Raw genomic sequence first — 14,407 nt, forward strand, 5'->3', positions numbered from 1 at the left:
TATATGGCAACCTATGTCACGGTAACATATATTGAGCGAGTTTTTAACAGTATTTTAACAGGGGACATCGTAAAAACTGACCCATTAATTTTCCTGAAGTAAAAACTATATAGTTTTTAAACTTTTAAAACTGTACATTATAAAAAGAAAACTGTTCGAGTGATTTTTTTTTTTTTTTACATGGGTGTCACCACTTATCAAGGCCCAGAGGCCACTCAAGGATAAGGGTTAATAGGTATACATTAGTCATTGTGATTTTAGCATAGTAATCAGTGGGAATTCTGTAACTTGGATTACTTGAAAAAGAAAACTGGTCGAATGATTGAAAATGAAAACAAAATAACAATGTAAATATATTGATAAAACAAAAACAAACGAAGTTTCCGTTTCAGGAACCCGAGTTTAATTTTATGTCGTAATCATTCAACTCGTTAGCGGTTTTATTCAGCGATTAGGGATAACCATACGACATATCTAAATACCAAAGCGATTTTTTTTTAATTTTTTTTTTTTATTAAAACTAAACCTGTTTAGGTTTAATGAACCAATTTTTTTAAAGCCAACACTTTAGTTATTTTGAGAGCGTGCAACTGCACCCGAAAGGTTGATTAGGAAACTCCAAATCCTTTTATGACTCGAAAAAAAAAAGGGCTTTTTATCGGCTTAAATGATAAACTAATGTTAAATATTAGTATTTAATATAATGAGATATCAATCTACACAATTTGCCATCGATTCTGAAATAAAATGAAATCCTGACATTGTGATCAATTTTGCAGGTGTTATGTGCCAAATATTGAAATAAGAATGTTTAAATTCAATTATTGTAATTTAAGTCTTTAATTTTAAAGTCGATTTTATTTATAAAATATCTTTTTAGAAATCAATCTCAAAAACAATCTGAACAATAAATCTCTTTTGTTATGGCTAAGTTTTTGTCAAGGGTAGAAATTATAATAGACAAGTATTCATCCATGATGACATTTTACCGATTTCCTGGTTTACAGGTATTCTTGCTAAATTTCTTCGAAAGAATTGACATAAACAATACTTCAACTAAATACGTATATTTCATGCAATAATGACTTTTGTTTCTTCTGACTTTTCCTAAACTAAACATAAAACATCGGTTAGGGTTAGTTTAACATTCTGTAAAAGTACCTTCCGTTTTTTTTATTTTTTTTTTGTACTTCTGCAGAGAAGGTAAAAAACCGATAAAAACTGGATATATTTTTCGTGTTTTTATTCAATTTAACATGTTTATTCAGCTCGAAAAGAATACAGTGTTTACCGATGTGTTGGAAAATTCAAGATGGCGTCTCACACATTCTTTAACACCGTAAGTTTGGGAAAAGGTGTTATAAATAAAAAACTATACAAAATACTATTAAAAACCCGCCGAATATATGTCAACCTATGTCACGGTAACATATATTGAGCGAGTTTTTAACAGTATTTTAACCGGTTTTTTATTTATTACACCTTTTTCCAAACTTACCGTGTTAAAGAGAGAATCGGCCGTCATCTTGAATTTTCCAATACATCGGTAAACACTGTATGCTTTTCGAGCTGAATAAACATGTTAAATTGAATAAAAACACGAAAAATATATCCAGTTTGGTAGAAAAGTAATTTATCTTGCCTTTGATAGCATTTATTTGTTATATATTTGTTTTTTGGCAACTTATTCGAATCTATGTGTACAGTAATACAAACCCGAAATGAATTTAAGACCACGAGTGAAATGAGAAAATGAAGAAAATCACATTTACTGTGTGTGTTTACTGTTTAGTTAAGTCAGCGGGTTTGGTTGCCATAACAACGTGATGGTAGTGAACGTGTGTGTGTGCGTGTGTGCGCGTTTCGTGTAGTTTAGTTTCGTATAATAGTTTCGTATAATAGTTTCGTATTTTTTTAATTTGTAAATAACAAGTTATTAAAAAATTAAACCCTTCCAAGATGGACAATAAATAAAGCCATAATATTTTATGGTAAAGGTAAGAGCGTAGAAACGATTGTTTTTTAGGAGATGTGATTATTGGATTAACCAATCAGAAATCGTCTGTGGCACACACATCTCTGTTTTTATAGATATATATAGGTCGAGGTAATTAGTTAAAGAAATTTAATATAATGTGATATATAGATAGATAGATTAAATGTTAAATAGATTTTGTAAATAGTACAGTTGAAATGATTAGAATATTTCCAATATGTAATAAGGTCGAGGTAATTAGTTAAAGAGATTTAATATAATGTGATATGCAAATGAGCATAAGTCATTCGATATGGGGGTGGTTTGGAGAATAGTATATAAAGAAATTAGGCAAAGATTCTTATGTCTCCTATAACAGAAACATCCTAAAATGGGTTCTAATGTTTCTCTACCAGGAGAGATCTACCCTCTTACCTCCTTTATATTTCGTTGATGATGGAGAGCTGTACACACAGACAGAAACACACGAACCCTATTACTTTATAAAAATATAGATTGTTAATTATTTTGATAAAAGCCTGATGTGGGAGAAGCAGAAAAAAATATTTTTAAAATTTTGATAGTAAATGAAAGAAATGTATATTTGCTGAAAACGTGCACACAAAACTTAACTTGCTGGCAGAACAGATTAGCATATAAAGCTTTTCATTCTAAAGCTATAATAAGCAATGAAATAGGGGAAAATCAACTTTATATTGCGCACATACCATTAATTACTTTTTTTGTATATAATAAGAAATAAGGGATAAATTTGGTCATCATCAAACGTAACAAAAATGTTTATATCTCCACGGTTATCTTCATACATGCCAATAGCTGTTTGTACGTTGTCATCTAGATCCACCTCGGTGAGCGCTTCACGTCCAACAATTGTTTTTCCAATAGTGACGTCGACAAGGAACATGCATTGTCCATCTTGGTTATTTTGTTCAGTGAAACAGTCCGAATAAAATGCCTTATCGCAAAAGTAACAACCTTTTCCAAACGCATGATCTAGAATAATAAGAAAAAGAAAATAATCCAAATCATTGCTTATTTAAATTTGTGTATATCGGAGAGGGGGGAGGTGTAAGTGGGCTAATGGATATTTTTATGGACTATGGAAGAAAATATGATGATTTCACATCTTTATCGAATAATCTTTTGTGGTCAAACACATACTAATACTGTTGAGAAATGTATAAACCCAAAACTTGACCCCCATAATCTATTCGTTAAATCTCAACTTGTGTTAATCGTATAAAATATGTGTATTTCTTGATACATGAAATCCTTGTATCTGGCCCCTGTCATTTAGATTTAGTCACGTCCTGATGGGAAGAAGGGAATGTTAGTGATGCCCCTCCATCTTATGCGTGTACCATTCTACTCTATGCGCATAAAAAAAACAACAAATTAATAACAATAAAAAAAAACTATAAAACAGCAACAACACCAGCAAAACAAAAACAACAATAATAAAAATGATAATGACGGGCTCCACACCAAATAGTCGGGAAGGGTCAAGAAGGATGGAAAAACCTAGGAGAGAAAGTACTAACTAGACCTCCACTGGATGAATGCGAAAAGATCTGAGACCATGGAAAGGCTTGTGTCCACCCAAATTCCAGTAAAGCACTGTTGCGATAACGCAAAATCATTTGCAAACAAAGAGGTAGAGTACTAGAAATCTGGGTAGACTTGTTGTCACTCAGTTTCCAGAGAAGATCACCATTAATGATCAGTTAGCCATCACTGATGATGACCTATGTAAGAATTCCTAGTGAGTTGCTTATGATAATAAACAATTATATATTTACTTTCAACCAGCCTCCAGTCAAATCCGTATCGAATGATGCCATCAACAGAGCCATGTTTTGTACCGTGCCATAATTCCTCGGTAGGACATTCGGGGAATTTGTTTCTGTACCATCTCGATGTAATATACAGCCTTTTGTTTACGATCCTTTCAATCTGAACGAAAAAAATATAAAATTATATCAGTTATTTGAACGTACAATCATGTGTATGTGTGAAAGAGTATGTGTGCCTTCCCCCACTTCCACATCCCATTGTGTATTTTGATTCCCCTCTGCCCCAAATTGCCATAGGTTTTCAATAACAGATGCCACATACAAATTTATTATGTCTAAACGTTCAACCCCCGTCTTATGTAACTTTACTATGTCATTATATACACATTTATTCGTTATAATTAATTCCTATATTTCATCCCAGGCGAAGTATCATCACGATTGGCACATCTACTAAGGAAGAAGTTTCTATTTTTCTCTCTGATTATCAAGTCCTACCACTGCTACCACTATACACCATGTACTCTTCTTCATTTCCCTATGCTGTTCATATTTCACCGCTCTTAACTGCTTATGACATACATAGACTAAACATAACCTTCCCTTCACCTTATACACAATTACTAATGCCTCCCGAGCTATCATCTGCCCATTCCTATTGGCTGCATTGGAAGATTCTATTATTCTTAGATTCCCATTCTTGTCTAGATTAATGAATGATTTTTCATATTGAAATATGGCAACTCTATACGCGCCTTCCATAATATTAGTACGATATCAGTTCTTGGTTGACAAATATTTTACTAAAACAAAAGTTATTTATTACATATATCTACTATACTTATATATATCGCAGTATACATTTTCTTTTCTTCTTAGCATTGTATGACTGGGGAAAAAAAGCCATGTTTGTTTTCCCGTGTCTCGCTGAAGATAATGTTGAAAACACGGTTTTCTTCTTTTGGGTAGGAAAACAAACTACATTGTAGTAACGTGCGTGTGTGTACATATACATACATACATACATTTGTGTGTGTGTGTGTGTGTGTGTGTATATACAATGCACACAGGGTGATGTGATGCGCAAGTGTGTTAGCTATAAGGTAGCGTCTTGGCTTACGCACCATCTCGCTCTCAGCAACCACCACTGGCTAGCCTTGCGCGAAACGAGAAGCCGAGTGCGTAAGTCTTCTCCTGTCAGTACACAGCCTCTCCATCATCAAGACCTCTGCTGTGCCTCTTCGTGGTCACACACGGTAACTGGTTGTCATGCGACTCCAGGCTGAATCAGTAGAGGATCTCGGAACAGTAGGGAGTCCCAGAGGGACTGTGCTACGGCCCACTGACGTGTGGACATGCCCTGACACATTACCAATCCCTATCCCAGCCATGGGTCAAATGGCCTCACTGCCTTGTGAGAGCCATGGAAATGGATAAGGCTAGGGGAGCAACCCCGACAGAAACGATGGAGTGGAGCCCCTTAGGCAGTTGGATGGCATACTTGCCTCCCTTTGGCAGCTCCTGCACCCTTGTTCGTCCCCAGCCGTCTTGATTATGTCTTGCCGTTGGAATTGGGCGGGCCAGGACGAGAGAGTGAGGCCGATGCAGCGCAAGTCCCCCTCACTATAATCCAAATCCAGCGCAAGTCAGGGTGTCAAACATTGCGTCAACACCAAGCCCTGTGGCGATGGGCGAGCAGCAAAGCAGCAGGTGTGGAAATCACTGGGAGCTGTAGCTGCAAACCTGCACACAGGCGGCCCAGAAACTGGTCGTACTCCACTCGACCGAAGCAGCGAGGGGATGCAGGCAACTGGCTGGCCGACCGAGCAGTCCTTTTCAGGATCACTCTGCTTGCCTCCATGGCATGAGGACGGGGCGATAAAAGGAGCCCTAAACATAGCTGCTTCACCATCACCCCTGGCCAGCATACCGCGGCTGGCGGGGGTTTCCCTCACAGCGGTCGAGACATGAGAAAGAAAGGGTTGGTGCTTACCTTAGCATCATGGAATGTTCGTACTTTGCTCAACAACACCAGAGCTGACCGACCCGAGAGAAGAACTGCTCTCGTAGCAAGGGAGCTTGCCCGTTATAAGGTAGACATCGCAGCCCTCAGTGAGACTCGCCTCTCAGACAAGGGTCAACTGACAGAGTCAGGTGGCGGCTACACCTTTTTTTGGAGTGGACGCAGCAGCGAGGAGCGCAGAGAGGCTGGCGTGGGCTTCGCCATCAAGACTGAGCATGTGAGGAAGCTGGTCAGCATCCCGGATGGCATCAATGACCGGCTGATGAAGATGCAACTCCTGCTCAGCAAGGCAAGAACCGCCACACTGATCAGCGCCTATGCACCAACCATGACTAACCCCAAAGATACCAAGGACCAGTACTATGAAGATCTGGAAAGCCTCATCCCCGCTGCTCCGCAGAGAGAGAAACTCATCGTCCTCGGCGACTTCAATGCCCGCGTTGGCATGGACCATTCCACTTGGGACCGGGTCCTTGGCCACCATGGAATAGGCAAATGCAATAGCAACGGCCTACGGCTGCTCAGCCTTTGCGCTGCACACGACCTTTCCATCACCAACACCATGTTCCGCCTACCCACCCGTAGCAAGACGTCGTGGATGCACCCACGCTCCCACCACTGGCATCTGATTGACTACGTCATCATCAGGGCAAGGGACAGGAGAGACGTAAGATTGACCAAGGCTGTGTGTGGTGCCGACTGTTGGACAGACCACCGCCTGATCATATCCAAAATGTGCCTCTACATCCAACCCAAGAGGCGGCCTCAGGGCCAGAAAGTCACAAAGCGCCTTGACCTGGAAAAACTTAAAAGTCCAGATGTCATCCATGAGCTACAGGAAGCAATCAACGACAAGCTATCTGTCCCCCTCACCATCTCGGACACTATTGAAGATCAGTGGGCACACCTCAGAGACTCCACCTACTCCATCGCTCTCGAAATCATTGGACCCAAGCAAAAGAAGCACCAGGACTGGTTTGATGAAAATGACTCTGAGATTCAGCCCCTCCTGGAGGAGAAACGCCAACTTCTCCGTGCACATCAGAGTGACCCCAAGTGTTTCGCAAAGAAAGCTGCCTTCATCAACATCCGCAGCAAGGTGCAGGCCAGACTCCGCTCCATGCAGGATGCCTGGCTCAGCGGCAAAGCAGATGAGATCCAGGAGCATGCCGATAGCCATAATATGAGGAAGTTTTACGATGCGCTGAGGGCTGTCTACGGTCCCCAGTCTTCTAGTTCCTCCCCCCTGCTTAGCTCCAATGGAACAACTGTCTTGAATGACAAAAAGCAGATCCTTGATAGATGGGCGGAGCACTTTAACAGTGTGCTAAACCGACCATCTTCCATCAACGATGAAGCCATCGACCGACTACGCCAGGAGCATATCAACGAGGAGCTTGGCATCCCACCCTCGTCAGAGGAAGTAAGCAAAGCCATCAAGCAACTTTCCTCTGGGAAGGCCCCCGGCCCCGACTCAATTCCAGCAGAAGTATACAAAGCTGGTGGACCTACACTGCTTTTAAGACTGACAGAACTCTTCCAATCCATGTGGGAGAGTGAAGAATTACCCCAAAATTTTCATGATGCTACTATCGTTCACATTTACAAACGCAAGGGAAATCGTCAGTCATGTGACAACCACCGCGGGATATCCCTTCTTTCCATCGCCGGGAAAATCCTGGCCCGCGTCCTTCTCAACCGCCTGCTGGTGCACCTTGAAGATGGTCATCTTCCCAAGAGCCAGTGTGGCTTGCGAGCGGGCCGTGGGACGACTGATATGATCTTTGCTGCACGCCAACTGCAGGAGAAGTGTGTCGAGCAGCACTGGGGCCTCTACACCACGTTCGTCGCTTGACCAAGGCCTTCGACACTGTTTGCCGAAATGGCCTCTGGCGGATCATGAAAAAATTTGGTTGTCCAGACAGGTTCATCGCCATTGTCAGGCAGTTCCATGAGGGCATGACCGCTCGTGTCCTGGATGACGGCGACCCCTCAGAGCCCTTCCCTGTGACCAACGGGGTCAAGCAGGGCTATGTCTTAGCCCCGACACTCTTCAGCATGGTTTTCTCTGCCATGCTCCAGGACGCTTTCAAAGACAGTCACTCTGGCATTGCTATCAAGTACAGATGTGACGGGGAATTGTTTAACATCAGGCGAATGCAGGCAGTCACAAAAGTGAGGGAAACCATCATCAGAGACCTTCTCTTTGCCGATGACTGTGCCCTTAATGCCCCAAATGAGATAGAGATGCAACGACAAATGGACGGATTTTCCACCAGTTGTGACAACTTTGGTCTCACCATCAGTACAAAGAAGACAGAAGTTATGTACCAACCCGCCCCAGGAGATGCATACCATGAACCCGGCATCACTGTCAAAGGGCAGAAGATCCATGCTGTGGAGCAATTCACCTACCTTGGCAGCACCCTCTCCCGCACAGCCAACATTGACATTGAGGTTAACCATAGGATCTCCACAGCGAGCAGTGCATTTGGAAGACTTAGAGACAATGTGTGGAAGAGGAGAGGCATTACACTCGCAACCAAACTGAAAGTATACTGAGCAGTCGTCCTGACAACCCTACTCTACGTCTGCGAAACTTGGACGCCATATAAAAGACATGAAAAACAGTTGAATGGCTTCCACCTCAGATGCCTCCGTAATCTTCTCAACATCCGCTGGCAAGACAGAATTCCTGACACAGAAGTCTTGAAGCGCGCGGGGCTCCATACCATCACCACCATAATCCGCAAAACCCAGCTCTGGTGGGCAGGCCATGTCTATCGCATGCACGACAGTCGAATCCCTAAACAACTTTTCTATGGGGAACTCAGCCAGGGAAAGCGGAATGCAGGGGGCTAAAAGAAACAATATAAAGACTGTCTGAGAACGTCCCTAAAAGACTTTGACATCAACCCCCAGTCTTGGGAGAGTCGCGCTGCTAAACGTTCGGCCTGGCGTTGCGTCATCAGCCTAGGAGCCGACAAGGCAGAGAATCAACGCATGACACACGACCAGCAGAAGCGCAAGAGGAGGAAGGAGAGAGCTGCCGGTTCACAGCCTGCCGATACCGCCTTCACGTGTCCAGAGTGTGAAAGAGTCTGCCGAGCACAGATTGGCCTCATCAGCCATCTCAGGACCCACAAACCCCTAACGCCGAACTGATTGATACTGTAGGGGACTAGGATATATAAATACCCCAATCCCGTTACAAAAGAATAATGAAACGAATGGGAATTTAAGGAAACAAAGACTCAATTAATGGATAAGATAAATGTCGTTTATTTGCTGTTGAAAGAAATGAACATTTTAGTTATAACATGTCCGCGCGTATGTAACAAATGTCCGTTGCAGGACTAGTGTTGTAGCAAGAATAGGAAATATGTTTTCATCTCAAGTTCGGGTCACTATTGTTTGTTCGCGCGTGGGAAGAGAAATAAATGTTGTAGGAAAATTGAGAATCCAGCGTGTAGGCAAGGAAGAGGATATTAGAGTTGTCATCAGTTAGTAGTCAACGACGCGAAGGTGTTCTTAGTGGCCAGTAGTAGATGTAGAGAGAGAAAGAGTGAGAATGTATACATACAGTCTTTAGCTCGTGCCCCATACATAGTAGGAAGTGGGCGTGAGGTACGCGTGCGCGCGCGCCGAAACGGCGGCGGCTTGTTAGCCCAACCTCTCTCGTTGAGAGTTGGTTCTAAAGAGGATTAGAAACAGCTTATCGCCTTGTTTTTATACTCGTTTCCAGAGTGTATTTTGCGCATGTGTATTTCCTTAGAAAGCGGAAGTGACGTCGTCCATGTGCTGTGTTCGTGTTCGCATGTGTGTATATATACGTGAATGTGAGTGTATGTACGCGAACGTGAATAACTGTACATGTGTGGACGTGGGCGCGTATGTTTGTGTGCGCGTATGTATATGACAGCTTGAAATATGAATGTGTGTTTTGTGTGAGACTTGAAAAAGGCTCGTACAATACCTTGGTCATCGTCGACTTTGATGGACGAGCAAGAAGAAGAAGAACATACATATGCATGCATACGTACATATATATACACATGCACTTCACGTGCGTGTGTATATAGGTATAAAATCGCGCATGCATGTGTACACACACACACACACACACATACATACACACGCACTTCACGTGCCTGAGTGCGCACTCACACACACATACAAGCACACACATATGCATGTCCACGAGCATGCACACTCAAACCCGCACACAAACAAATTAACACAATCACACACACACACACACAATTTTTTATTGCAATGTTGAGTTTTTAAAAAATACATTACTTGATTTTATTCAAAAACCATGTTTTCTACATTATCTTTTAGACAAAGAAGTCGTTACGTTATTAATTTATTACTTGGGACGTTAAATTCAGTTCATTGTACATTGCTGCAGCTGCACAGTGCACCAGTCCACCCTATCAAAACAGGTGGCCATAAAATGGGTGCTCATTGTACGTAGAATTTTTACAGGAAAGTGATCACACATTTTTAAAACTAACATTTTCTCATATATTAGAAACTAGGTATTGCCAGTAATTGTAAACGTTATTTTCATTTGCAGCATTTTTCTCGATGGTGGAAATGTCCACTTGCCCCCTCCCCACAACAAAACATATAAATCGCCCTCATAAATGAAATTTTAAAAAAGTTAAGGGTACAAATACTTATTTTTAGGATTGGAAACTATCTGTCAAATCTTACACACGCGTGTGTGTGTTGGGGGGTGGGGGTAGAAACTTAACCTATTCGGTCGACCACACTTACCCACCTGTGTGTGTATGCGTGCATGCGCGAGTACGTGTGTGTGTGCGTGCGCAAGCGCACGACGTGCATATATACATATTTGTGTGTGTGTGTGTGTGTGTGTGTGTGTGTGTGTGTGTGTGTGTTATTTAATTGTTTTTGTTTTTGCGATACGATTTGATTGAATTCAATTATTTATACGAAAGTGCATTTTTACCTAAATGCGAGTTGGGATTAATTTTCCCTTTGACCATTAGATAATTATATTTTAAAAACAATATATATATATATATATAATTTTCTTGCAATGAATTCAATTATTTATATGAAATGCTCTTTGACAGTTGGATAATTATATTTTAAAACCAATATATATACATAAAATAATTTTCTTGTGTTTTTACGAAACAAAGAAAAAGAAAACACTTCTTGTATTATCAAATAATAAAACAAATATTTTATTTAGAAAAAATTAATTTACTTTTAACACATCTTGTGTTCACGAAACAACAAAAGGCACTTGTGCAGTATGCGGACGGAGGCCATCTTTTTTTCGTGTGTTTCACTAAACTGTCGCTAGGTGGGGTTTCTCGGTCAAAAAACAAATTATTAATTTGTTGTTGACCCTTCAAAGTTGCTTCAATGCAAAAAAAAAAAAATGTTTCATTTAAATTATTTACTTGTCCAAAAAAAAAATCTATTTTACTTTATAAAAATCCAATGTGGTTTTATTACAAAATTGGGGTTTGTATTACTGTACACATAGATTCGAAAATGTTGTCAAAAAAACAAATATATAACAAATAAATGTTATCAAAGGCAAGATAAGTTACTTTTCTACCAAACTGGATATAATTTTCGTGTTTTTATTCAATTTAACATGTTTATTCAGCTCGAAAAGCATACAGTGACACTGTATTACAGTGTTTACCGATGTATTGGAAAATTCAAGATGGCGGCCGATTCTCTCTTTAACACGGTAAGTTTGGAAAAAGGTGTAATAAATAATAAACTAGACAAAATACTGTTAGAAATTCGCTCAATATATGTTACCGTGACATAACTTGACATATATTCGGTGGTTTTTAATAGTATTTTGTCTAGTTTATTATTTATAACACCTTTTCCCGAACTTACCGTGTTAAAGAGAGAATCGGCCGCCATCTTGAATTTTCCAATACATCGGTAAACATTGTATGCTTTTCGAGCTAAATAAACATGTTAAATTGAATAAAAACACGAAAATTATATCCAGTTTGATAGAAAAGTAACTTATCTTGCCTTTGATAACATTTATTTGTTATATATTTGTTTTTTGACAACTTTTTCGAATCTGTGTACAGTAATACAAACCTCAAAATTGTTTTATTAAAATTATATTTTGTTTATGCAGACTTTTAAATAAATGTTTTTACAATTATATTTTGATACATTTTTATACAATAAATGTTTTGGTTTTAAAACATTTTTTGTTCGGAAAAAATCTTGTTTGTTACTTATTTGCCGTGTTATTTGATCAAGAAGAAATTGAAGTTATCGCCCCTAACAATATCCGCCGTCTGCAGACTGCAGAAGAGCCCCCCCCCCCGAAATGACTTTTAAACGATATCTACCCCCATGTTAAGAATGGCTTTCGAAATAATCATGTTATTATTTCAGCGCGGTACCAAAATTACATAAGTACCGTGTTTTCTTTTTTTTGTTTCGTAATAACACAAGAATTGTTTAAAATAAATTACTTCTTCTAAATAAAATAATTGTTTTCTCTTGAAAACACTTGAAGCGAGGTGGTGCTCGCTGGGCAAAACAACAAACAGCTCACTTAAAATTAATTTTTCAAAAACATTAATAAGAAAACAAATATTTAGAAAAATTAATTAAAAACAAATAATCAGAGTTGGCTTGTTATAAGAGGTGTGAATTTATTGGTCACTCGTGTTTATTTTGAGTCCGAAAAAAGGAAGAAGAAGAAATCCTTCCCGACTGGTCAAATATTTTTAGCGTTAAGTTGGAAAGAAACGATAAATTAATTTTCTTTAGAAAAGCCGTTCGGGTAAGGAGAGGAGTGAATAGATAAAAAGAATGTTTTTCTTTTTTTTGTGTGGTTTCACCATTGGAACCGGCACAGGGTGTGTCACGCACGAGCGACAGAGCGTGGCAGTAACGCGTCTTACTCCTCTGGTGTTCGCGAGCAAAAAGAGAGCAAGAGACTCCTCGAATTTAGCGCCACGGCTTTTTTTTGTCTTTTTTTGGAGCTCTCCGGAAACGGTGAATGTTCAATGTCACTGTCAAAATTAGTTCCGGGGTAGACACTACATACTTATGTGTTTTCTTTCTTTTATTTTTGGTTCGTAATAATAACCCAAAAAGTGTTAAAACTAAAGTATTTTTTTTAAATAAACATATGGTTTTGTTTTTCGTGTCTTGACTCCGTGATCAAGTTTATTTTTTAAAACGAGTTCAAAATCATTTTTTCAAATATTATGGGGGTGCGTAGTCGCCTTTAAAAACACTATCTCCTTCAAGGGCGGTCATAAAATGTGTTTTCAATCAATATTGCAATCAATAAGGGACCAGTTTTCCTATCTAGCAAAAAGGGATGAATTTTCCGGGTACGAGTTTTTCGGGTACCATAAAGGAGTTCAGAATTAAATGACTCCACATAAGATATTTTTAGAATACAGCTATATACCTTGAAAGCTGACTGATAGCACCCTTACCGAGAGTCGAACATTTAAACTCCTAGCTCTCACAATCACAACATAAATTTAATCAAATATATAGAAGATACTGCCAAGTTTGCTGCAAATAACTAAACATCTTTTTTCTTTTTTTTTTATTCAATTTTCACCCCAAACAAGGCACAGTGCCACTTTGAAGCAGGGGGCTACTATCAGGGACTTAATTAGCAGGGTCATTATGAAGGGAGATGAGTAGAAAGATGTTTGTTAACATTACACTTGAACTTCTGCATATCATTGCAGTTGGGAAAGCAGAATCCCGGATGGGAGTTCCAAAGACCCGCAGTTCTGGGGAAGAAACTATTGGAGTAAAAGGCTTTCTTGCACCTAGGGATCTCTACTGTAAAGGGATGAGACTTAGTAGCTTGTCGGGCTTGTCGGGGGTAGTTACGTCGGGGAGGTACAAGTGTTTACAGTTCGTCAGAGCATTCACCATTGAAGTATTTGTAGAACAGGCAGAGGGATGCAACATCTCGTCGATGGGACAGAGGCTGAAGCCTAGATGACAGTTCAGGACCTATCAGGTTGGCGACTCTCTTTTGAACCCTGTCCAGGAGCGAGAGACAAGAAGCAGATGCACCAGCCCAGATGTGACAACAGTACTCCATACATGGGTGAATGGTTGCCTTATAGAGGTATAGGATACTGTCAGGCGTAAGTAGTTTTCTAGCATGGTAGAGGGAGCCAACCTTCCTTGCAGCAGCCTTGGCAATGCTCTCAATGTATCTATTCCAGTTCATATTCCCTGTAAACGTTAGGCCGAGGAGTTTAAAAGAAGTACTTTCAGGTAATGTGTTCTTGGCCATTGCTATTGGTGGTAGAGAAGGTTTCTTGTAGTTATTGAAGGAAACAAGCTTAGTCTTAGCAGCATTGAATGTAACCAACCATTTTTGTCCCCATTCCACTACGGATTGGAGGTCATCCTCTAGTGTTTCTGCCATTTCCTTGGATATGTGTTCATTTGTTTTCCCCTCATATCTGTTATAGAGAGTGGTGTCATCGGCAAATATACCAATCTCTGAAACAATTTTATCAGGGAGGTCGTTTATGAATATCAGGAATAATAGAGGTCCAAGGATAGACCCCTGAG

At 39.9% G+C, this 14,407-nt stretch overlaps 1 protein-coding gene across 1 annotated transcript in view; it reads right to left on the reverse strand.

Annotated features, from left to right (window-relative positions):
• Window positions 1-2,483: 2,483 nt before the first annotated feature.
• Window positions 2,484-14,407, reverse strand: part of LOC145268728 (protein mono-ADP-ribosyltransferase TIPARP-like) — a 53,880-nt gene continuing 41,956 nt past the window's right edge. Inside the window, exons 6-7 of the mRNA XM_080124298.1 lie at window positions 3,796-3,949; window positions 2,484-2,989 (exon numbers count right to left, since the gene is read on the reverse strand). Of these exons, the coding sequence (XP_079980424.1) occupies window positions 2,706-2,989; window positions 3,796-3,949 (438 nt within the window). The 3' untranslated portion in view covers window positions 2,484-2,705. The remainder of the gene's footprint in view (window positions 2,990-3,795; window positions 3,950-14,407) is intronic.

Source organism: Euprymna scolopes, chromosome 44 (assembly GCF_053919585.1).
Source record: "Euprymna scolopes isolate OS-2025 chromosome 44, ASM5391958v1, whole genome shotgun sequence".
NCBI lineage: Eukaryota > Metazoa > Mollusca > Cephalopoda > Sepiida > Sepiolidae > Euprymna > Euprymna scolopes.